General features: G+C 47.5%; 1 protein-coding gene across 1 annotated transcript in view; it reads right to left on the reverse strand.

Moving 5' to 3' along the window:
* Positions 1–443: 443 nt before the first annotated feature.
* Positions 444–26,323, reverse strand: part of LOC139386378 (bone morphogenetic protein receptor type-2-like) — a 133,797-nt gene continuing 107,917 nt past the window's right edge. Inside the window, exons 8-15 of the mRNA XM_071131925.1 lie at positions 25,919–26,079; positions 22,759–22,906; positions 17,763–17,899; positions 16,793–16,965; positions 14,176–14,489; positions 6,151–7,028; positions 5,097–5,211; positions 444–1,020 (exon numbers count right to left, since the gene is read on the reverse strand). Of these exons, the coding sequence (XP_070988026.1) occupies positions 758–1,020; positions 5,097–5,211; positions 6,151–7,028; positions 14,176–14,489; positions 16,793–16,965; positions 17,763–17,899; positions 22,759–22,906; positions 25,919–26,079 (2,189 nt within the window). The 3' untranslated portion in view covers positions 444–757. The remainder of the gene's footprint in view (positions 1,021–5,096; positions 5,212–6,150; positions 7,029–14,175; positions 14,490–16,792; positions 16,966–17,762; positions 17,900–22,758; positions 22,907–25,918; positions 26,080–26,323) is intronic.

A 26,323-nucleotide genomic window follows, 5' to 3' on the forward strand; every position in this document is an offset into this window, starting at 1 on the left:
TGTTCTCCCCACTGTATAATGGAACAGCATTTGAAGTCAGTGTTGCTCTAGCATAGCTAGGTTCTGTTTAAAGCAAGTTCTTTTAAGAAAAGCTTCTTTCTTGCTAATGGATTCTCTTTCTTTGTTTCATTTCACATAATTTCTTCTCCTGACAGAATGGTAACCAGGAAACTCAGAATACTAGAGCATGCTGCCATGGGGCTCTGGGCCAAGGTAGTGCACTATATAGGGAATAGGGTCCATTTGAGACACAGCTGTAGCCTTCTATAGACACTGTCCTTCTCTGGCCACACCCTCCTCAATGTAGCCTTCTGTAGGCACAGTCCTTCTCTGGCCACACCCTCCTCAATGTAGCCTTCTGTAGGCACAGTCCTTCTCTGGCCAAACCCTCCTCAATGTAGCCTTCTGTAGGCACAGTCCTTCTCTGGCCACACCCTCCTCAATGTAGCCTTCTGTAGGCACAGTCCTTCTCTGGCCAAACCCTCCTCAATGTAGCCTTCTGTAGGCACAGTCCTTCTCTGGCCACACCCTCCTCGGTGGGTTTCTTAAAATCGGAAGTAGCCAGCATAATTAATAAAGTACCCAGGGGTGTGCGGGGGAAGGGCATCTGATGCACCCTAATTTGTTAAAGTCACTGAAGTAGCTGGCCGCATGAGAGTCACTGAGTTGTCGGCTATTTGGCTATCAGCTGGCGCTTATGAACACACTTTCCTATCATCTGGCCACTCCCTCTAGACACACACCCAGGGGTCAGGGTTCACAGGCAGGTAATGCCAGGGTCACAGGGGTCAGAAGACATGGTAGCGGTGGTAGTCCCACCCCCCACCAAGTAGACAGCAGTGGATGACTTGGAGCGAGGAGCCTTGGCAGCATCCTTGTTGTTGTTCACCTCGCCCACCTGCGTATCCGTGGAGACCACCCAGGTGGTGGGACGCCACCCCTTCAGGGAGTACGGTGTCTGGACGCGGCGCTTGATCTTCTCACCTGACCCTCCATGGTCACCCAGTGACGAGCAATCACCTGGGAGGAGACAGACAGACAGACAGACAGACAGACAGACAGACAGACAGACAGACAGACAGACAGACAGACAGACAGGTGTTACTAGGGATAGAGACGTGTCATACACTGAGAATGTAATTTACGTTGAGTCCCTATGGCATCCATACAAGGCAGCAGAGTGGAGAATGACACGTCCATACAAGGCAGCAGAGTGGAGAATGACATCCATACAAGGCAGCAGAGTGGAGAATGACAAGTCCATTCGTCCATACAAGGCAGCACAGTGGAGAATGACATCCATACAAGGCAGCACAGTGGAGAATGACATCCATACAAGGCAGCAGAGTGGAGAATGACATCCATACAAGGCAGCAGAGTGGAGAATGACATCCATACAAGGCAGCACAGTGGAGAATGACATCCATACAAGGCAGCAGAGTGGAGAATGACATCCATACAAGGCAGCACAGTGGAGAATGACATCCATACAAGGCAGCACAGTGGAGAATGACATCCATACAAGGCAGCACAGTGGAGAATGACATCCATACAAGGCAGCACAGTGGAGAATGACATCCATACAAGGCAGCACAGTGGAGAATGACATCCATACAAGGCAGCAGAGTGGAGAATGACATCCATACAAGGCAGCACAGTGGAGAATGACATCCATACAAGGCAGCAGAGTGGAGAATGACATCCATACAAGGCAGCAGAGTGGAGAATGACATCCATACAAGGCAGCACAGTGGAGAATGACATCCATACAAGGCAGCACAGTGGAGAATGACATCCATACAAGGCAGCAGAGTGGAGAATGACATCCATACAAGGCAGCACAGTGGAGAATGACATCCATACAAGGCAGCACAGTGGAGAATGACATCCATACAAGGCAGCAGAGTGGAGAATGACATCCATACAAGGCAGCACAGTGGAGAATGACACGTCCATACAAGGCAGCAGAGTGGAGAATGACATCCATACAAGGCAGCACAGTGGAGAATGACATCCATACAAGGCAGCAGAGTGGAGAATGACATCCATACAAGGCAGCACAGTGGAGAATGACATCCATACAAGGCAGCAGAGTGGAGAATGACATCCATACAAGGCAGCACAGTGGAGAATGACATCCATACAAGGCAGCAGAGTGGAGAATGACATCCATACAAGGCAGCACAGTGGAGAATGACACGCCCATACAAGGCAGCAGAGTGGAGAATACCACGTCCATACAAGGCAGCAGAGTGGAGAATGACACGTCCATACAAGGCAGCAGAGTGGAGAATGACACGTCTATACATGCAGTCCCAGAATGCTGCTCTCTAGTGATAGGTAAATGTACCACTGCTAATAGTATTTATCACACCGGCACACACACATTCACTCCTTGGCGACAAAAGACCAGTAATCACAGGAAACACATTGCGGTGTGACCTTTCCAGACCAAATAAACTAAAGTACTGCTGGCTGTTAGAATAACACCCCACTCTCAGCAACACCCCTCTGGAACGTGGAAATACCAACTAGTCATCTGGCTGCGAGTCTTTTTGTGATTGACCTGTGTTACTGTACTAGGTCAGATATAGCCTGGTCTCAGATCTGTACTAGGTCAGATATAGCCTGGTCTCAGATCTGTACTAGGTCAGATATAGCCTGGTCTCAGATCTGTACTAGGTCAGATATAGCCTGGTCTCAGATCTGCACTAGGTCAGATATAGCCTGGTCTCAGATCTGCACTAGGTCAGATATAGCCTGGTCTCAGATCTGTACTAGGTCAGATATAGCCTGGTCTCAGATCTGTACTAGGTCAGATATAGCCTGGTCTCAGATCTGTACTAGGTCAGATATAGCCTGGTCTCAGATCTGCACTAGGTCAGATATAGCCTGGTCTCAGATCTGCACTAGGTCAGATATAGCCTGGTCTCAGATCTGTACTAGGTCAGATATAGCCTGGTCTCAGATCTGCACTAGGTCAGACAGAGCCTGGTCTCAGATCTGTACGAGTTCAGACATAGCCTGGTCTCAGATCTGTTTGTGCTGTCTTGCCAACTCCCTATAGTCATTAACAAGAAAGCGCAAACAGACCTGGGATCAGGCTAGGTCATAGGGTTGCATCCCAAATGGCAACCTATTCCCTATGGAGTGCACTACTTTCGACTAAGGCTCAGCTCTATGGACCCTGGTCATAAGTAGAGACCTATAATGAACAAAAATGTAAATTATTAATCCCATGTTTCATGAGCTGAAATAAAAGATCCCAGAAATGTTCCATATCACTCGTCTCAAATGTTGTGCACAAATTAGTTTACATCCCTCTTAGTGAGCATTTCTCCTTTGCCAAGATAATCTATCCACCTGACAGGTGTGGAATATCAAGAAGCTGATTAAACAGCAGGATAATCACACAGGTGCACCTTGTGCTGGGGACAATAGAAGGCCACTCTAAAATGTGCAGCTTTGTCATACAACATAATGCCACAGATGTCTCAAATTGAGGGAGCGTGTAGTTGGAATGCTGACTGCCCAACGGAGCAGTCGATTTCAAGAATTTGGCAGTACATCCAACTGCCCTCAAAACTGCAGACTGCGAGTTACCATGCCAGCCCAGGACCTTCACATCCGGCTTCTTCGACTGTAGGATTGTCTGAAGAGGGGAGTGCTGAGCCCTTTTGTGGGGAAAAACTCATTCTGATTGAATGGACCTGGGACCTGTCTCCCCAGCGTCTGGACCTGTCTCCCCAGCGTCTGGACCTGTCTCCCCAGCATCTGGACCTGTCTCCCCAGCGTCTGGACCTGTCCCCAAAGCGGCTGGACCTGTTTCCCCAGCGTCTGGACCTGTCCCCAAAGCGTCTGGACCTGTCTCCCCAGCGCCTGTACCTGTCTCCAAAGCGGCTGGGCCTGGCTCCCCAGCGTCTGGACCTGTCTCCAAAGCGGCTGGACCTGTCTCCAAAGCGGCTGGACCTGTCTCCAAAGCGTCTGGACCTGTCTCCAAAGCGTCTGGACCTGTCTTCCCAGCTTCTGGACCTGTCTCCAAAGCGTCTGGACCTGTCTCCAAAGCGTCTGGACCTATCTCCAAAGCGTCTGGGCCTGTCTCCCCAGCGTCTGGACCTGTATCCAAAGCGTATGGACCTGTCTCCAAAGCGTCTGGACCTGTCTTCCCAGCGTCTGGACCTGACTCCAAAGCGTCTGGACCTGTCTCCAAAGCGTCTGGGCCTGTCTCCCCAGCGTCTGGACCTGTATCCAAAGCGTCTGGACCTGTCTCCAAAGCGTCTGGACCTGTCTTCCCAGCGTCTGGACCTGACTCCAAAGCGTCTGGACCTGTCTCCAAAGCGTCTGGACCTGTCTCCAAAGCGTCTGGGCCTGTCTCCCCAGCGTCTGGACCTGTCTCCCCAGCGTCTGGACCTGTCTCCAAAGCGGCTGGGCCTGGCTCCCCAGCGTCTGGACCTGTCTCCAAAGCGTCTGGACCTGTCTCCAAAGCGTCTGGACCTGTCTCCAAAGCGGCTGGGCCTGGCTCCCCAGCAGGGGTTGGTCTCCTACTGAGACACAACTATAGAGTCATCTGGCTAGAATCTCCTCACAGCTATAGAGACATCTGGCTGGGATCTCCTCCCGTTCATCTCCCCTCATGTTGTTAGTCTCCTACTGAATCCTAATCAACTCTATGGAATTTCCTTCCCTTCCCACATCCAATCGAAACACTTCGGTTGTGTCGCAAATGGCACCCTGTTCCCTATGTAGTGCAATCAATCAATCAAATGTATTTATATAGCAATTCCTACATGAGCTGATATCTCAAAGTGCTGTACAGAAACCCAGCCTAAAACCACAAACAGCAAGCAATGCAGGTGTAGAAGCACGGTGGCTAGGAAAAACTCCCTAGAAAGGCCAGAACCTAGGAAGAAACCTAGAGAGGAACCAGGCTCTGAGGGGGGCCAGTCCTCTACTGGCTGTGCCAGGTGGAGATTATAACAGAACATGGCCAAGGTGTTCAAATGTTCATAGATGACCAGCAGGGCCAAATAATAATCACAGTGGTTATAGAGGGTGAAACAGGTCAGTGAGAGATGTGTGGTGTGTTCTCTTCTCACCTGAGGAGCTGTTGTGTGAAGAGAAGGAAGCAGAGAGCTCCAGGGAGCAGGGTCTCTCAGGTCGTCTGGGTTTGTGCTGTCGGAGCTGGGCAGCCTCCTGGTGTACAGGGGCCTCCTGCTGGGGCTCTGGGACTGTTGTTGCTGGTATAGAGGCAAAGACAGGGAGATGGACAGAGATAGGGGGAGTGAGAGAGACAGGGGGAGTGAGAGAGACAGGGGCAGGGACAGGGGGAGTGACAGAGACAGGGGCAGGGACAGGGGGAGTGACAGAGACAGGGGCAGGGACAGGGACAGGAGGAGTGACAGAGACAGGGGCAGGGACAGGGACAGGAGGAGTGACAGAGACAGGGGCAGTGACAGGGGAAATTACAGAGACAGGGGCAGTGACAGGGACAGGGGGAGTGACAGAGACAGGGGCAGTGACAGGGGAAATGACAGAGACAGGGGCAGGGACAGGGACAGGAGGAGTGACAGAGACAGGGACACGGACAGGGGGAGTGCCAGAGACAGGGGCAGTGACAGGGACAGGGGGAGAGACAGAGACAGGGGCAGTGACAGGGACAGGGGCAGTGACAGGGACAGGGGGAGTGACAGAGACAGGGGCAGGGACAGGAGGAGTGACAGAGACAGGGGCAGGGACCGGGGGAGTGACAGAGACAGGGGCACGGACTCTCCCATGGACAGGGAGAGTAACAGAGGCAGGGGCAGTGACAGGGACAGGAGGAGTGACAGAGACAGGGGCAGGGACAGGGGGAGTGACAGAGACAGGGGCATGGACAGGGAGAGTAACAGAGGCAGGGGCAGTGACAGGGACAGGAGGAGTGACAGAGGCAGGGACAGGGGGAGGGACAGAGACAGATTTAGGGGTGGGGGTAGGGACAGAAACAGGGACAGGGGTGGGGGTAGGGACAGAGGCAGGGACAGGGGTGGGGGTAGGGACAGAGACAGGTTTAGGGGTGGGGGTAGGGACAGAGACAGGTTTAGGGGTGGTGGTAGGGACAGAGACAGGTTTAGGGGTGAGGGCAGAAGCTAAGGGCTCAGGCCGTGCCTCTACAGGTGGACACGTGATCCCTCTGCTAGCCAGGTCCACCACCAGACTGTTGTTGTTGTTGTTGTTGTTGGTGTCACATGGGGCGGGCTGCTCTCTCCTTAACAGCGGTTCATGTTCATCAGGACTGGAGTTGATGTTGAGTCGACTGTCCTCTCCGCTGAGTTGGGTCTGTAACAGCGGGGCTACTCCGCCCACCTCACTCTGGAAGCCCGCCAGATTGGTCATCCCGTACGGAGCCCCGCCTCCAGATGAAGAGGCCACACCTCCGTTCAGATAGCCATTGACGACCAACACGCCCACCCCGCTCCACACCCCATCCACCCCAACCCCGGTTGTTCCATTGTTGGTGACGGTAACCAGGTGTGACTCTGCTGCCGGGGCGACCGTGTTCATCTTGGCCACGCCCGTTTCTACCTGCTTCAGCCTGGAGGAACCAGAGCCCTGCTTCAGCCTGGAGGAATCAGGGCCCTGCTTCAGCCTGGAGGAACCAGAGCCCTGCTTCAGCCTGGAGGAACCAGAGGCCTGCTTGGCCTTGGTGCTGAGTGGTAGGCTGCTAGGCCGCTTGGGGAGGTTCTGCTGTTTGGGCAGGGGAAACATAGTAGCTGGTGGGTCCCCCATCCCACTGGCCCCGGTCCCAGACCCTCCCTGGGCCCCAGGCCCGGCCCCAGTCACCTCCGCAGCCAGCTTGATGAGAGGGTAGAGCAGGGAGGAAGTCCCAGAGCTGAGGGGGTCTGGAGCAGAAAACTGTTTCTGGCTGTGCTCCATAAGGTTCTCATCAGAAGACTCCTTCAGGTTCTTGTCAACCTCTTTAGGGTCCAGTTTGGTGCTCTCCAAGTCCTCCTGTGTCAGCTGCAGACACACCGGCACCAACACAGCACCACCTAGTTGTAACAACATAACAAATAAATAATGTATTAATTACAAATACAAGATACATACTGAGAGGACTGAGGGGAGTGAGGAGAGTGAGGGGAGTGAGGAGACTGAGGGGACTGAGGAGACTGAGAGGACTGAGGAGACTGAGGAGACTGAGGGGACTGAGGGGACAGAGGAGACTGAGGGGACTGAGGGGACTGAGGAGACTGAGGCGACTGAGGAGACTGAAGGGACTGAGGGGACTGAGAGGACTGAGGGGAGTGAGGGGACTGAGAGGACTGAGGGGACTGAGGAGACTGAGGGGACTGAGGGGACTGAGGAGACTGAGGAGACTGAGGGGACTGAGGGGAGTGAGGAGACTGAGAGGACTGAGGGGACTGAGGAGACTGAGGGGACTGAGAGGACTGAGGAGACAGAGGACTGAGGGGAGTGAGGGGACTGAGGAGACTGAGGGGGCTGAGGAGACTGAAGGGAGTGAGGGGACTGAGAGGACTGAGGGGACTGAGGAGACTGAGGGGACTGAGAGGACTGAGGGGACAGAGGAGACAGAGGAGACAGAGGACTGAGGAGACGGAGGGGAGTTAGGGGACTGAGAGGACTGAGGGGAGTGAGGAGAGTGAGGGGAGTGAGGAGACTGAGGGGACTGAGGAGACTGAGAGGACTGAGGAGACTGAGGGGACTGAGGGGAGTGAGGGGAGTGAGGAGACAGAGGACTGAGGGGAGTGAGGGGACTGAGGAGACTGAGGGGACTGAGAGGACAGAGGAGACAGAGGACTGAGGAGACGGAGGGGAGTTAGGGGACTGAGAGGACTGAGGGGAGTGAGGAGAGTGAGGGGAGTAAGGAGACTGAGGGGACTGAGGGGACTGAGGAGACTGAGAGGACTGAGGAGACTGAGGGGACTGAGGGGAGTGAGGATACTGAGGGGACTGAGAGGACTGAGGGGACTGAGGGGACTGAGAGGACTGAGGGGACTGAGGGGAGTGAGGGGACTGAGGGGAGTGAGGAGAGTGAGGGGAGTGAGGAGACTGAGGAGACTGAGAGGACTGAGGAGACAGAGGACTGAGGGGAGTGAGGGGACTGAGGAGACTGAGGGGACTGAGAGGACTGAGGGGACAGAGGAGACTGAGGGGACTGAGGGGACAGAGGAGACTGAGGGGACTGAGGAGACTGAGGCGACTGAGGAGACTGAAGGGAGTGAGGGGACTGAGGGGACTGAGAGGACTGAGGGGAGTGAGGGGACTGAGAGGACTGAGGGGACTGAGGAGACTGAGGGGACTGAGGGGACTGAGGGGACAGAGACTAGTTAGAGGAGAGGATTACCACCTGTCAGACAGAGACTAGCTAGAGGAAAGGATTATCACCTGTCAGACAGAGACTAGTTAGAGGAGAGGATTATCACCTGTCAGACAGAGACTAGTTAGAGAAGTACCACCTGTCAGACAGAGACTAGTTCGAGGATTATCACCTGTCAGACAGAGACTAGTTAGAGGAATACCACCTGTCAGACAGAGACTAGTTAGAGGAGAGGATTATCACCTGTCAGACAGAGACTAGTTAGAGGAGTACCACCTGTCAGACAGAGACTAGTTAGAGAAATATCACCTGTCAGACAGAGACTAGTTAGAGGAATACCACCTGTCAGACAGAGACTAGTTAGAGGATTATCACCTGTCAGACAGAGACTAGTTAGAGGAGAGGATTATCACTTGTCAGACAGAGACTAGTTAGAGGAGTACCACCTGTCAGACAGAGACTAGTTAGAGGATTATCACCTGTCAGACAGAGACTAGTTAGAGGAATATCACCTGTCAGACAGAGACTAGTTGAGGATTATCACCTGTCTGACAGAGACTAGTTAGAGGAGAGGAATATCACCTGTCAGACAGAGACTAGTTAGAGGAGAGAAATACCACCTGTCACACAGAGACTAGTTAGAGGAATATCACCTATCAGACAGAGACTAGTTAGAGGAATACCACCTGTCAGACAGAGACTATTTAGAGGAATACCACCTGTCAGACAGAGACTAGTTAGAGGAGAGGAATACCACCTGTCAGACAGAGATTAGTTAGAGGAGTACCACCTGTCAGACAGAGACTAGTTAGAGGAGAGGAATATCACCTGTCAGACAGAGACTAGTTAGAGGAATACCACCTGTCAGACAGAGACTAGTTAGAGGAGAGGAATATCACCTGTCAGACAGAGACTAGTTAGAGGAGAGGAATATCACCTGTCAGACAGAGACTGGTTAGAGGAATATCACCTGTCAGACAGAGACTAGTTAGAGGAATATCACCTGTCAGACAGAGACTAGTTAGAGGAATACCACCTGTCAGACAGAGACTAGGAAGAACTGTGTTATCATCTCTCTAACATTTAGAACTGCTAGCATCATGTGAACTGTGTTATCATCTCTCTAACATTTAGAACTGCTAGCGTCATGTGAACTGTGTTATCATCTCTGTATCATATAGAACTGCTAGCATCATGTGAACTGTGTTATCATCTCTCTAACATTTAGAACTGCTAGCATCATGTGATCTGTGTTATCATCTCTGTATCATATAGAACTGCTAGCATCATGTGAACTGTGTTATCATCTCTGTATCATATAGAACTGCTAGCATCATGTGAACTGTGTTATCATCTCTGTATCATATAGAACTGCTAGCATCATGTGAACTGTGTTATCATCTCTGTATCATATAGAACTGCTAGCATCATGTGAACTGTGTTATCATCTCTGTATCATATAGAACTGCTAGCATCCTGTGATCTGTGTTATCATCTCTGTATCATATAGAACTGCTAGCATCATGTGAACTGTGTTATCATCTCTGTATCATATAGAACTGCTAGCATCATGTGAACTGTGTTATCATCTCTCTAACATTTAGAACTGCTAGCATCCTGTGAACTGTGTTATCATCTCTGTATCATATAGAACTGCTAGCATCATGTGAACTGTGCTATCATCTCTGTATCATATAGAACTGTGTTATCATCTCTCTAACATTTAGAACTGCTAGCATCATGTGAACTGTGTTATCATCTCTCTAACATTTAGAACTGCTAGCATCATGTGAACTGTGTTATCATCTCTGTATCATATAGAACTGCTAGCATCATGTGAACTGTGTTATCATCTCTCTAACATTTAGAACTGCTAGCATCATGTGATCTGTGTTATCATCTCTGTATCATATAGAACTGCTAGCATCATGTGAACTGTGTTATCATCTCTGTATCATATAGAACTGCTAGCATCATGTGAACTGTGCTATCATCTCTGTATCATATAGAACTGTGTTATCATCTCTCTAACATTTAGAACTGCTAGCATCATGTGAACTGTGTTATCATCTCTCTAACATTTAGAACTGCTAGCATCATGTGATCTGTGTTATCATCTCTGTATCATATAGAACTGCTAGCATCATGTGAACTGTGTTATCATCTCTGTATCATATAGAACTGCTAGCATCATGTGAACTGTGTTATCATCTCTGTATCATATAGAACTGCTAGCATCATGTGAACTGTGTTATCATCTCTGTATCATATAGAACTGCTAGCATCATGTGAACTGTGTTATCATCTCTGTATCATATAGAACTGCTAGCATCATGTGAACTGTGCTATCATCTCTGTATCATATATAACTGTGTTATCATCTCTGTATCATATAGAACTGTGTTATCATCTCTGTATCATATAGAACTGCTAGCATCATGTGAACTGTTTTATCATCTCTGTATCATATAGAACTGCTAGCATCATGTGAACTGTGTTATCATCTCTGTATCATATAGAACTGCTAGCATCATGTGAACTGTGTTATCATCTCTGTATCATATAGAACTGCTAGCATCATGTGAACAGTGTTATCATCTCTCTAACATTTAGAACTGCTAGCATCCTGTGAACTGTGTTATCATCTCTGTATCATATAGAACTGCTAGCATCATGTGAACTGTGTTATCATCTCTGTATCATATAGAACTGCTAGCATCATGTGAACTGTGTTATCATCTCTGTATCATATAGAACTGCTAGCATCATGTGAACTGTGTTATCATCTCTGTATCATATAGAACTGCTAGCATAATGTGTGCTGGTTTGAACTGTGTTTTCCCTCCAAATGTTTGAAAGGTTTTATTAGCTGCTTCATTACAGGAGTTCCATGTTGAATAATAGGTTATAACCTTTTGACAGGAAGATGACAGGTTTGGTATTGTTCCATGTTGAGTAATAGGTTATAGCCTTTTGACAGGAAGACGACAGGTTTGGTATTGTTCCATGTTGAGTAGTAGGTTATAGCCTTTTGACAGGAAGACGACAGGATTGGTATTGTTCCATGTTGAGTAATATGTTATAACCTTTTGACAGGAAGACGACAGGTTTGGTATTGTTCCATGTTGAGTAGTAGGTTATAGCCTTTTGATTGGACGATGACAGGTTTGGTATTGTTCCATGTTGAATAATAGGTTATAGCCTTTTGATTGGACGATGACAGGTTTGGTATTGTTCCATGTTGAGTAGTAGGTTATAGCCTTTTGATTGGACGATGACAGGTTTGGTATTGTTCCATGTTGAGTAATATGTTATAGCCTTTTGATTGGACGATGACAGGTTTGGTATTGTTCCATGTTGAGTAGTAGGTTATAGCCTTTTGATTGGACGATGACAGGTTTGGTATTGTTCCATGTTGAGTAATATGTTATAACCTTTTGATTGGACGATGACAGGTTTGGTATTGTTCCATGTTGAATAATATGTTATAACCTTTTGACAGGAAGACGACAGGTTTGGTATTGTTCCATGTTGAGTAATAGGTTATAACCTTTTGACAGGAAGACGACAGGTTTGGTATTGTTCCATGTTGAGTAATAGGTTATAGCCTTTTGATTGGACGATGACAGGTTTGGTATTGTTCCATGTTGAATAATAGGTTATAGCCTTTTGACAGGAAGACGACAGGTTTGGTATTGTTCCATGTTGAATAATATGTAATAACCTTTTGACAGGAAGACGACAGGTTTGGTATTGTTCCATGTTGAATAATATGTAATAACCTTTTGATTGGACGATGACAGGTTTGGTATTGTTCCATGTTGAGTAGTAGGTTATAGACTTTTGACAGGAAGACGACAGGTTTGGTATTGTTCCATGTTGAATAGTAGGTTATAGCCTTTTGATTGGACGATGACAGGTTTGGTATTGTTCCATGTTGAGTAGTAGGTTATAGCCTTTTGACAGGAAGACGACAGGTTTGGTATTGTTCCATGTTGAATAGTAGGTTATAGCCTTTTGACAGGAAGATGACAGGTTTGGTATTGTTCCATGTTGAGTAATATGTTATAACCTTTTGATTGGACGATGACAGGTTTGGTATTGTTCCATGTTGAGTAATAGGTTATAGCCTTTTGATTGGACGATGACAGGTTTGGTATTGTTCCATGTTGAATAATATGTTATAACCTTTTGACAGGAAGACGACAGGTTTGGTATTGTTCCATGTTGAGTAATAGGTTATAGCCTTTTGATTGGACGATGACAGGTTTGGTATTGTTCCATGTTGAATAATAGGTTATAGCCTTTTGATTGGACGATGACAGGTTTGGTATTGTTCCATGTTGAGTAATAGGTTATAGCCTTTTGATTGGACGATGACAGGTTTGGTATTGTTGAATAATAGGTTATAGCCTCTTGATTGGACGATGACAGGTTTGGTATTGTTCCATGTTGAGTAGTAGGTTATAGCCTTTTGACAGGAAGATGACAGGTTTGGTATTGTTCCATGTTGAATAATAGGTTATAGCCTTTTGACAGGAAGATGACAGGTTTGGTATTGTTCCATGTTGAATAATAGGTTATAACCTTTTGATTGGACGATGACAGGTTTGGTATTGTTCCATGCTGAGTAATAGGTTATAGCCTTTTGATTGGACGATGACAGGTTTGGTATTGTTCCATGTTGAGTAATAGGTTATAGCCTTTTGATTGGACGATGACAGGTTTGGTATTGTTGAATAATAGGTTATAGCCTTTTGATTGGACGATGACAGGTTTGGTATTGTTCCATGTTGAATAATATGTTATAACCTTTTGACAGGAAGATGACAGGTTTGGTATTGTTCCATGTTGAGTAATAGGTTATAGCCTTTTGATTGGACGATGACAGGTTTGGTATTGTTCCATGTTGAATAATAGGTTATTGCCTTTTGATTGGACGATGACAGGTTTGGTATTGTTCCATGTTGAGTAGTAGGTTATAGCCTTTTGACAGGAAGATGACAGGTTTGGTATTGTTCCATGTTGAGTAGTAGGTTATAGCCTTTTGATTGGACGATGACAGGTTTGGTATTGTTCCATGTTGAGTAATAGGTTATAGCCTTTTGATTGGACGATGACAGGTTTGGTATTGTTCCATGTTGAGTAGTAGGTTATAGCCTTTTGATTGGACGATGACAGGTTTGGTATTGTTCCATGTTGAGTAATAGGTTATAGCCTTTTGATTGGACGATGACAGGCTTGGTATTGTTCCATGTTGAATAATATGTTATAGACTTTTGATTAGACGATGACAGGCTTGGTATTGTTGAGTAATAGGTTATAGCATTTTGATTGGACGATGACAGGCTTGGTATTGTTGAATAATAGGTTATAGCCTTTTGATTGGAAGATGACAGGCTTGGTATTGTTGAATAATAGGTTATAGCCTTTTGATTGGACGATGACAGGTTTGGTATTGTTCCATGTTGAGTAGTATGTTATAGACTTTTGATTAGACGATGACAGGCTTGGTATTGTTGAGTAATAGGTTATAGCATTTTGATTGGACGATGACAGGCTTGGTATTGTTGAGTAATAGGTTATAGCCTTTTGATTGGACGATGACAGGTTTGGTATTGTTGAATAATAGGTTATAGCCTTTTGATTGGACGATGACAGGCTTGGTATTGTTCCTGGTATTCACGCATTGTGTGTTCTTCGGTCACGTCATTTTACCATTTGGAAAAAAAATGTGACCAGTAATGAGAGTCGGTTAATCGGCAGCCAAATGGACTGAAATGTGAAACACTATTTCCAGTACATAATTAACAATATAATATGTAAAAAATTGTAATATAATCTAGTAATAATATTACCTAGTGTGCTGGAGGAGACGTGTCCTGACTCAGAGATGGACGTCATGATGGTGTTGGGAGTGAACCCCGTGGTGGAGGAGACGCTGGCGATCTCCGGGCTGGGCAGACGGGCCTGCGCCTGCTGACGCTCCGCGTTGATGGAGTTCCGGTTCTTCTCTGGGCCAGCGGGGGCACTGTTGGTTCCCCCTAGGATGCCGATGGAGGAGGTCCACGACATAGAGGTGTCTCCACCGGGGAGGTTCTTCACCCTGTGTTCCTCAATGTAGGAGGACGAGGAGTAGTCGGGGTAGGGGCTGACTTTGTGGGACAGGTTCCTGAGGCAGATGGAAGGTGGTTGAACAGTCATATAAGCAGCTTTATGTTGAAGTGTATTAAAGGGATAGTTCGGGATTCTGGAAATAAAGCCCTTTCTTTATCTGCTTCCCCAGAGTCAGATCAAATAAAATCAAAGTTTTAAACCAGTTTTATGTCTCTGGGTCCAGTATGAAAGAAGTTACAAGGTAGTTTTGCGAGCCAATGCTAACTAGCATTAGCTCAATAACTATTTGCGCTGACGCTAGTTAGCATAATCCTCCAATCTGAACGCAGCCATAAAATTGGTATCCACGTGTTCATCTGCCTCTGGGGAAGTAGATAAAGGGCATATCCCAAAAACCCGACCTATCCCTTTAACTAGCTGAGAGATGTGATTCTACAGTGCCTTGCGAAAGTATTCGGCCCCCTTGAACTTTGCGACCTTTTGCCACATTTCAGGCTTGAAACATAAAGATATAAAACTGTATTTTTTTGTGAAGAATCAACAACAAGTGGGACACAATCATGAAGTGGAACGACATTTATTGGATATTTCAAACTTTTTTAACAAATCAAAAACTGAAAGATTGGGCGTGCAAAATTATTCAGCCCCTTTACTTTCAGTGCAGCAAACTCTCTCCAGAAGTTCAGTGAGGATCTCTGAATGATCCAATGTTGACCTAAATGACTAATGATGATAAATACAATCCACCTGTGTGTAATCAAGTCTCCGTATAAATGCACCTGCACTGTGATAGTCTCAGAGGTCCGTCAAAAGCGCAGAGAGCATCATGAAGAACAAGGAACACACCAGGCAGGTCCGAGATACTGTTGTGAAGAAGTTTAAAGCCGGATATGGATGCAAAAATATTTCCCAAGCTTTAAACATCCCAAGGAGCACTGTGCAAGCGATAATATTGAAATGGAAGGAGTATCAGACAACTGCAAATCTACCAAGACCTGGCCGTCCCTCTAAACTTTCAGCTCATAAAAGGAGAAGACTGATCAGAGATGCAGCCAAGAGGACCATGATCACTCTGGATGAACTGCAGAGATCTACAGCTGAGGTGGGAGACTCTGTCCATAGGACAACAATCAGTCGTATATTGCACAAATCTGGCCTTTATGGAAGAGTGGCAAGAAGAAAGCCATTTCTTAAAGATACCCATAAAAAGTGTTGTTTAAAGTTTGCCACAAGCCACCTGGGAGACACACCAAACATGTGGAAGAAGGTGCTCTGGTCAGATGAAACCAAAATTGAACTTTTTGGCAACAATGCAAAACGTTATGTTTGGCGTAAAAGCAACACAGCTGAACACACCATCCCCACTGTCAAACATGGTGGTGGCAGCATCATGGTTTGGGCCTGCTTTTCTTCAGCAGGGACAGGGAAGATGGTTAAAATTGATGGGAAGATGGATGGAGCCAAATACAGGACCATTCTGGAAGAAAACCTGATGGAGTCTGCAAAAGACCTGAGACTGGGAAGGAGATTTGTCTTCCAACAAGACAATGATCCAAAACATAAAGCAAAATCTACAATGGAATGGTTCAAAAATAAACATATCCAGGTGTTAGAATGGCCAAGTCAAAATCCAGACCTGAATCCAACGAGAATCTGTGGAAAGAACTGAAAACTGCTGTTCACAAATGCTCTCCATCCAACCTCACTGAGCTCGAGCTGTTTTGCAAGGAGGAATGGGAAAAAATGTCAGTCTCTCGATGTGCAAAACTGATAGAGACATACCCCAAGCGACTTACAGCTGTAATCGCAGCAAAAGGTGGTGCTGCAAAGTAATAAATGTCGTTCCACTTCATGATTGTGTCCCACTTGTTGTTGATTCTTCACAAAAAAATACAGTTTTATATCTTTATGTTTGAAGCCTGAAATGTGGCAAAAGGTCGCAAAGTTCAAGGGGGCCGAATACTTTCGCAAGGCACTGTACATGCTGCGTAGAGACAACTAGCTGAGAGATGTGATTATACAGTAAGGCCTACATGCTGCGTAGAGACAACTAGCTGAGAGATGTGATTATACAGTAAGGCCTACATGCTGCGTAGAGACAACTAGCTGAGAGATGTGATTATACAGTAAGGCCTACATGCTGCGTAGAGACAACTAGCTGAGAGATGTGATTATACAGTAAGGCCTACATGCTGCGTAGAGACAACTAGCTGAGAGATGTGATTATACAGTAAGGCCTACATGCTGTGACACACCTTTCGTTCTGCAGTACGGTGCTCATGGGGTTAACTGTAGGACTGACAGACTTGGTCCTGTGTGTGTGTGTGTGTGTGTGTGTGTGTGTGTGTGTGTGTTCACCTCTCATTCTGCAGTGTGGTGGTCATAGGGTTAACCGTGGGGCTGACAGACTTGGTCCTGTCCCAGATCAGCAGTAGTTCAGCCATGCGTTCCTCTGAACACTGAGCGGTCAGCCTGGCCTCAGCATCCTGGTCCCAACAGTCCTCCATGGTCTCCTTTAGGGAACGTACCGCCTGGGGGGGAGGTCCGTAGTCACACATCTCAATTCTATTCTCAATTACTCTACATCTCAATGCTCTCCTCCCCTTCATCTGCATTGATTACAGGGGTCTTGCCAGGTGAGACCAGAATGGTGGAAGATCAGCATTAGGTTTCACCTTCAGCTTCCCCTTTCTGATGAGTTCAATGAGGGAGAAGAGAGAGGTTAGAAACGAGGCTAGGAGCGAGGCTAGGAGCGAGGCTAGGAGAGAGGTTAGGAGCGAGGCTAGGAGAGAGGTTAGGAGCGAGGCTAGGAGCGAGGTTAGGAGCGAGGTTAGGAGCGAGGTTAGGAGCGGGGCTAGGAGCGAGGCTAGGTGCGAGGTTAGGAGAGAGGTTAGGAGCGAGATCAGGAGAGAGGTTAGGAGCGAGGCTAGGAGTGAGCTTGGAGCGAAGTTAGGAGCGAGGCTAGGAGCGAGATTAGGAGAGAGGTTAGGAGCGAGGCTAGGAGCAAGGCTAGGAGCGAGGTTAGGAGCTAGGTTAGGAGAGAGGTTAGGAGCGAGGTTAGGAGCGAGGTTAGGAGAGAGGTTAGGAGCGAGTTTAGGAGAGAGGTTAGGAGCGAGGCTAGGAGAGAGGCTAGGAGCGAGGCTAGGAGAGAGGCTAGGAGCGAGGCTCAGAGCGAGGTTAGGAGAGAGGTTAGGAGCGAGGTTAGGAGCGAGGTTAGGAGCGAGGTTAGGAGAGAGGCTCGTAGCGAGGCTCGGAGCGAGGTTAGGAGAGAGGTTAGGAGCGAGGCCAAACACACATGTAAGGGCAGGACAATAGCACTCAGGCTCACCAGGCTGTTCTCCTTCCAGGCCTCAGGGAACTTGGGTCTCTCTTTCTCTCTGGAGACCAGAACCTGCATGTCCTCAAAGGATGGGTGGTTCCCTGCCTCGGCCTGGAACGCCATCTGGTAGTCGGGCACCGCCTCACCTGGAGGACACAATGTCATCATTACCATCTCTCCTGGAGGACACAATATCATCATTACCATCTCTCCTGGAGGACACAATATATTAATTACCATCTCTCCTGGAGGACACAATGTCATCATTACCATCTCTCCTGGAGGACACAATATTATCATTACCATCTCTCCTGGAGGACACAATGTCATCATTACCATCTCTCCTAGAGGACACAATGTCATCATTGCCATCTCTCCTGGAGGACACAATATCATCATTACCATCTCTCCTGGAGGACACAATATCATCATTACCATCTCTCCTGGAGGACACAATATCATCATTACCATCTCTCCTGGAGGACACAATATCATCATTACCATCTCTCCTGGAGGACACAATATCATCATTACCATCTCTCCTGGAGGACACAATATCATCATTACCATCTCTCCTGTAGGACACAATGTCATCATTACCGTCTCTCCTGGAGGACACAATGTCATCATTACCGTCTCTCCTGGAGGACACAATATCATCATTACCATCTCTCCTGGAGGACACAATAACATCATTACCATCTCTCCTGGAGGACACAATATCATCATTACCATCTCTCCTGGAGGACACAATATCATCATTACCATCTCTCCTGGAGGACACAATATCATCATTACCGTCTCTTCTGGAGGACACAATATCATCATTACCGTCTCTCCTGGAGGACACAGTTTCATTGAGAAACAGCCAGTGACTAAGGAGAGCACGGTAGTGTGCATATTGAGAAACTGCCAGTGACTCAGGAGAGCACGGTAGTGTGCGTATTGAGAAACAGCCAGTGACTCAGGAGAGCACGGTAGTGTGCATATTGAGAAACAGCCAGTGACTCAGGAGAGCACGGTAGTGTGCATATTGAGAAACAGCCAGTTACTCAGGAGAGCACGGTAGTGTGCATATTGAGAAACAGCCAGTGACTCAGGAGAGCACGGTAGTGTGCATATTGAGAAACAGCCAGTTACTCAGGAGAGCACGGTAGTGTGCATATTGAGAAACAGCCAGTTACTCAGGAGAGCACGGTAGTGCGCGTATTGAGAAACAGCCAGTGACTCAGGAGAGCACGGTAGTGTGCGTATTGAGAAACAGCCAGTGACTCAGGAGAGCACGGTAGTGTGCATATTGAGAAACAGCCAGTTACTCAGGAGAGCACGGTAGTGTGCATATTGAGAAACAGCCAGTTACTCAGGAGAGCACGGTAGTGTGCGTATTGAGAAACAGCCAGTTACTCAGGAGAGCACGGTAGTGTGCATATTGAGAAACAGCCAGTGACTCAGGAGAGCACGGTAGTGTGCATATTGAGAAACTGCCAGTGACTCAGGAGAGCACGGTAGTGTGCATATTGAGAAACTGCCAGTGACTCAGGAGAGCACGGTAGTGTGGTAAAAAAATAAAAAAATAAAAAATAGCAAACATTGAATATCCCTTTGAGCATGGTGAAGTTATTAATTACACTTTGGATGGTGCATCAATACACCCAGTCACTACAAAGATACAGGCGTCCTTCCTAACTCAGTTGCCAGAGAGGAAGGAAACAATTCAGGGATTTCACCATGAGGCCAATGGTGACTTTAAAACAGAGTTCAATGCCTGTGATAGGAGAAAACAGAGGATGGATCAACAACATTGTAGTTACTCCACATTACTAACCTAATTGACAGAGTGAAAAGGAAGCCTGTACAGAATAAAAACGTTTTGTCCTGAATACAAAGTGTTATGTTTGGGGCAAATACAATACAACACATTACTGAGTAGCACTCTCTATATTTTCAAGCATAGTGGTGTCTGCATCGTGTTATGTGTATGAATGTAATTGTTAAGGACTGGGGAGTTTTCCAGGATAAAAAATAAATAGAATGGAACTAGACACAGGCAAAATCCTAGAGAAAAACCTTGTTCAGATGAATTCACACTTCAGCAGGACAATAACGTAAAGCACAACGCCAACTCTACAATGGAGATGCTTACGAAGAAGACAGTGAATGTTCCTGAGTGGCCGAGTTACAGTTTTGACTTAAATTTACTTGAAAATCTAAGGTGAGACCTGAAAATGGTTGTCTAGCAACACTCAACAACCAGTTTAACAGAGCTTGAAGAATTCTGAAAAGAATAAAAGGGCAAATGGTGCCCAATCAAATCAAATCAAATGTATTTCTATAGCCCTTCTTACATCAGCTGATATCTCAAAGTGCTGTACAGAAACCCAGCCTAAAACCCCAAACAGCAAGCAATCCAGGTGTGGAAAGCTCTTAGAGACTTACCCAGAGAGACTCACAGCTGTAATCACTCTTAGAGACTTACCCAGAGAGACTCACAGCTGTATTCACTCTTAGAGACTTACCCAGAGAGACTCACAGCTGTAATCACTCTTAGAGACTTACCCAGAGAGACTCACAGCTGTAATCACTCTTAGAGACTTACCCAGAGAGACTCACAGCTGTAATCGCTCTTAGAGACTTACCCAGAAAGACTCACAGATGTAATCACTCTTAGAGACTTACCCAGAAAGACTCACAGATGTAATCACTCTTAGAGACTTACCCAGAGAGACTCACAGCTGTAATCACTCTTAGAGACTTACCCAGAAAGACTCACAGCTGTAATCACTCTTAGAGACTTACCCAGAAAGACTCACAGATGTAATCACTCTTAGAGACTTACACAGAAAGACTCACAGCTGTAATCACTCTTAGAGACTTACCCAGAAAGACTCACAGCTGTAATCACTCTTAGAGACTTACCCAGAAAGACTCACAGATGTAATCACTCTTAGAGACTTACCCAGAGAGACTCACAGCTGTAATCACTCTTAGAGACTTACCCAGAAAGACTCACAGATGTAATCACTCTTAGAGACTTACCCAGAGAGACTCACAGCTGTAATCACTCTTAGAGACTTACCCAGAAAGACTCACAGATGTAATCACTCTTAGAGACTTACACAGAAAGACTCACAGCTGTAATCACTCTTAGAGACTTTAAAAAATATATATACAGTGGGGCAAAAAAAGTATTTAGTCAGCCACCAATTGTGCAAGTTCTCCCACTTAAAAAGATGAGAGGCCTGTAATTTTCATCATAGGTGCACTTCAACTATGAGACAAAATGAGAGAAAAAAATACAGAAAATCACATTGTAGGATTTTTAATGAATTTATTTGCAAATTATGGTGGAAAATAAGTATTTGGTCACCTACAAACAAGCAAGATTTCTGGCTCTCACAGACCTGTAACTTCTTCTTTAAAAGGCTCCTCTGTCCTCCACTCGTTACCTGTATTAATGGCACCTGTTTGAACTTGTTATCAGTATAAAAGACACCTGTCCACAACCTCAAACAGTCACACTCCAAACTCCACTATGGCCAAGACCAAAGAGCTGTCAAAGGACACCAGAAACAAAATTGTAGACCTGCACCAGGCAGGGAAGACTGAATCTGCAATAGGTAAGCATCTTGGTTTGAAGAAATCAACTGTGGGAGCAATTATTAGGAAATGGAAGACATACAAGACCACTGATAATCTCCCTCGATCTGGGGCTCCACGCAAGATCTCACCCCGTGGGGTCAAAATGATCACAAGAACGGTGAGCAAAAATCCTAGAACCACACGGGGGGACCTAGTGAATGACCTGCAGAGAGCTGGGACCAAAGTAACAAAGCCTACCATCAGTAACACACTACGCCGCCAGAGACTCAAATCCTGCAGGGCCAGACTTGTCCCCCTGCTTAAGCCAGTACATGTCCAGGCCCGTCTGAAGTTTGCTAGAGAGCATTTGGATGATCCAGAAGAAGATTGGGAGAATGTCATATGGTCAGATGAAACCAAAATATAACTTTTTGCTAAAAACTCAACTCGTCGTGTTTGGAGGACAAAGAATGCTGAGTTGCATCCAAAGAACACCATACCTACTGTGAAGCATGGGGGTGGAAACATCATGCTTTGGTGCTGTTTTTCTGCAAAGGGACCAGGACGACTGATCTGTGTAAAGGAAAGAATTAATGGGGCCATGTATTGTGAGATTTTGAGTGAAAACCTCATTCTATCAGCAAGGGCATTGAAGATGAAACGTGGCTGGGTCTTTCAGCATGACAATGATCCCAAACACACAGCCCGGGCAACGAAGGAGTGGCTTCGTAAGAAGCACTTCAAGGTCCTGGAGTGGCCTAGCCAGTCTCCAGATCTCAACCCCATAGAAAATCTTTGGAGGGAGTTGAAAGTCCGTGTTGCCCAGCAACAGCCCCAAAACATCACTGCTCTAGAGGAGATCTGCATGGAGGAATGGGCCAAAATACCAGCAACAGTGTGTGAAAACCTTGTGAAGACTTACAGAAAACGTTTGACTTCTGTCATTGCCAACAAAGGGTATATAACAAAGTATTGAGATAAACTTTTGTTATTGACCAAATACTTATTTTCCACCATAATTTGCAAATAAATTCATTAAAAATCCTACAATGTGATTTTCTGTATTTTTTTTCTCATTTTGTCTGTCATAGTTGAAGTGTACCTATGATGAAAATTAGAGGCCTCTCATCTTTTTAAGTGGGAGAACTTGCACAATTGGTGGCTGACTAAACACTTTTTTGCCCCGACTGTATATATTTAATCAATTTTGAATTCAGGCTATAACAACAAAATGTGGAATAATTTAAGGGGTATGAATACTTTTTTAAGAGTATATCGGAGTTGTGCCTGTTGTTCAAACGAGTATCTGCCCTCTCTAGACGAGGCCCAGGGTTAGAGGTCAGGGTTATTACCTGGGAAGAGGTCAGTACACCACATGAAGGTCTCCCAGTAGATGAGGCCCAGGGTTAGAGGTCAGGGTTATTACCTGGGAAGAGGTCAGTACACCTCATGAAGGTCTCCCAGTAGATGAGGCCCAGGGCGTACATGTCCACCTGCTTCAGAGCCGACTCACAGTCCCTCAGGTTCACCGCCCCTTCCAGAACCTCTGGGGCCATGTAGCGGACTGTACCCACCTGGAGAGAGACAGAACCAGTGTTATAACACTACACTAACCCTCCAGAACCTCTGGGGCCATGTAGCGGACTGTACCCACCTGGAGAGAGACAGAACCAGTGTTATAACACTACACTAACCCTCCAGAACCTCTATGGCCATGTAGCGGATCGTTCCCACCTGGAGAGAGACAGAACCAGTGTTATAACACTACACTAACCCTCCAGAACCTCTGGGGGCATGTAGCGGATCGTTCCCACCTGGAGAGAGACAGAACCAGTGTTATAACACTACACTAACCCTCCAGGACCTCTGGGGCCATGTAGCGGACTGTACCCACCCGGAGAGAGACAGAACCAGTGTTATAACACAACACTAACCCTCCAGGACCTCTGGGGCCATGTAGCGGATCGTTCCCACCTGGAGAGAGACAGAACCAGTGTTATAACACTACACTAACCCTCCAGAACCTCTGGGGCCATGTAGCGGACTGTACCCACCTGGAGAGAGACAGAACCAGTGTTATAACACAACACTAACCCTCCAGGACCTCTGGGGCCATGTAGCGGATCGTTCCCACCTGGAGAGAGACAGAACCAGTGTTATAACACTACACTAACCCTCCAGAACCTCTGGGGCCATGTAGCGGACTGTACCCACCTGGAGAGAGACAGAACCAGTGTTATAACACTACACTAACCCTCCAGAACCTCTGGGGCCATGTAGCGGACTGTACCCACCTGGAGAGAGACAGAAGCAGTGTTATAACACTACACTAACCCTCCAGAACCTCTGGGGCCATGTAGCGGACTGTACCCACCTGGAGAGAGACAGAAGCAGTGTTATAACACTACACTAACCCTCCAGAACCTCTGGGGCCATGTAGCGGACTGTACCCACCTGGAGAGAGACAGAAGCAGTGTTATAACACTACACTAACCCTCCAGAACCTCTGGGGCCATGTAGCGGATCGTTCCCACCTGGAGAGAGACAGAACCAGTGTTATAACACTACACTAACCCTCCAGAACCTCTGGGGCCATGTAGCGGACTGTACCCACCTGGAGAGAGACAGAACCAGTGTTATAACACTACACTAACCCTCCAGGACCTCTGGGGCCATGTAGCGGACTGTACCCACCTGGAGAGAGACAGAACCAGTGTTATAACACTACACTAACCCTCCAGAACCTCTGGGGCCATGTAGCGGACTGTACCCACCTGGAGAGAGACAGAACCAGTGTTATAACACTACACTAACCCTCCAGAACCTCTATGGCCATGTAGCGGACTGTACCCACCTGGAGAGAGACAGAACCAGTGTTATAACACAACACTAACCCTCCAGAACCTCTGGGGCCATGTAGCGGATCGTTCCCACCTGGAGAGAGACAGAACCAGTGTTATAACACTACACTAACCCTCCAGAACCTCTGGGGCCATGTAGCGGACTGTACCCACCTGGAGAGAGACAGAACCAGTGTTATAACACAACACTAACCCTCCAGGACCTCTGGGGCCATGTAGCGGATCGTTCCCACCTGGAGAGAGACAGAACCAGTGTTATAACACTACACTAACCCTCCAGAACCTCTGGGGCCATGTAGCGGACTGTACCCACCTGGAGAGAGACAGAACCAGTGTTATAACACTACACTAACCCTCCAGAACCTCTGGGGCCATGTAGCGGACTGTACCCACCTGGAGAGAGACAGAAGCAGTGTTATAACACTACACTAACCCTCCAGAACCTCTGGGGCCATGTAGCGGACTGTACCCACCTGGAGAGAGACAGAAGCAGTGTTATAACACTACACTAACCCTCCAGAACCTCTGGGGCCATGTAGCGGACTGTACCCACCTGGAGAGAGACAGAAGCAGTGTTATAACACTACACTAACCCTCCAGAACCTCTGGGGCCATGTAGCGGATCGTTCCCACCTGGAGAGAGACAGAACCAGTGTTATAACACTACACTAACCCTCCAGAACCTCTGGGGCCATGTAGCGGACTGTACCCACCTGGAGAGAGACAGAACCAGTGTTATAACACTACACTAACCCTCCAGAACCTCTGGGGCCATGTAGCGGACTGTACCCACCTGGAGAGAGACAGAACCAGTGTTATAACACTACACTAACCCTCCAGAACCTCTGGGGCCATGTAGCGGACTGTACCCACCTGGAGAGAGACAGAACCAGTGTTATAACACTACACTAACCCTCCAGAACCTCTATGGCCATGTAGCGGACTGTACCCACCTGGAGAGAGACAGAACCAGTGTTATAACACAAAACTAACCCTCCAGAACCTCTGGGGCCATGTAGCGGATCGTTCCCACCTGGAGAGAGACAGAACCAGTGTTATAACACTACACTAACCCTCCAGAACCTCTGGGGCCATGTAGCGGACTGTACCCACCTGGAGAGAGACAGAACCAGTGTTATAACACAACACTAACCCTCCAGAACCTCTGGGGCCATGTAGCGGATCGTTCCCACCTGGAGAGAGACAGAACCAGTGTTATAACACTACACTAACCCTCCAGAACCTCTGGGGCCATGTAGCGGATCGTTCCCACCTGGAGAGAGACAGAACCAGTGTTATAACACTACACTAACCCTCCAGAACCTCTATGGCCATGTAGCGGATCGTTCCCACCTGGAGAGAGACAGAACCAGTGTTATAACACTACACTAACCCTCCAGAACCTCTGGGGCCATGTAGCGGATCGTTCCCACCTGGAGAGAGACAGAACCAGTGTTATAACACTACACTAACCCTCCAGAACCTCTGGGGCCATGTAGCGGACTGTACCCACCTGGAGAGAGACAGAACCAGTGTTATAACACTACACTAACCCTCCAGAACCTCTGGGGCCATGTAGCGGACTGTACCCACCTGGAGAGAGACAGAACCAGTGTTATAACACTACACTAACCCTCCAGAACCGCTGGGTCCTCTTCTGACTAACCTCACCGATGGCAGCATTTTCCACCTCTCTGGGTTAGAGGTCAGAGGTTAGTGACTCACCTCACTGATGGCAGCGTTCTCCTCCTCTCCAGGCCTGACCAGGCGGTTCCCTGTCAGCTTCATGGACAGACCAAAGTCACTGATCACACACGTCCCGTCGTTCTTTACTAGAACATTCCTGCTGTTTAGGTCCCTGTGAGATACGGCTGGCTTGTAGATGTCTGGAAGAGAGGACAGGAAGGAAGGAAGGGAGGGAGGGAGGGAGGGAGGGAGGGAGGGAGGGAGGGAGGGAGAGGAGAGGAGGAGGGAGGGAGGGAGGGAGGGAGGGAGGGAGGGAGGGAGGGAGGGAGGGAGGGAGGGAGGGAGGGAGGGAGGAGAGAGAGAGGAGGAGGGAGGAGGAAGGAGAGAGAGAGAAGAGGAGGGAGGGAGGAAGGAGAGAGAGAGAGGAGGAGGGAGGAGAAAGGG

The sequence above is a fragment of the Oncorhynchus clarkii genome, chromosome 3 (assembly GCF_045791955.1).
Source record: "Oncorhynchus clarkii lewisi isolate Uvic-CL-2024 chromosome 3, UVic_Ocla_1.0, whole genome shotgun sequence".
Classification (NCBI taxonomy): Eukaryota; Metazoa; Chordata; class Actinopteri; order Salmoniformes; family Salmonidae; genus Oncorhynchus; species Oncorhynchus clarkii.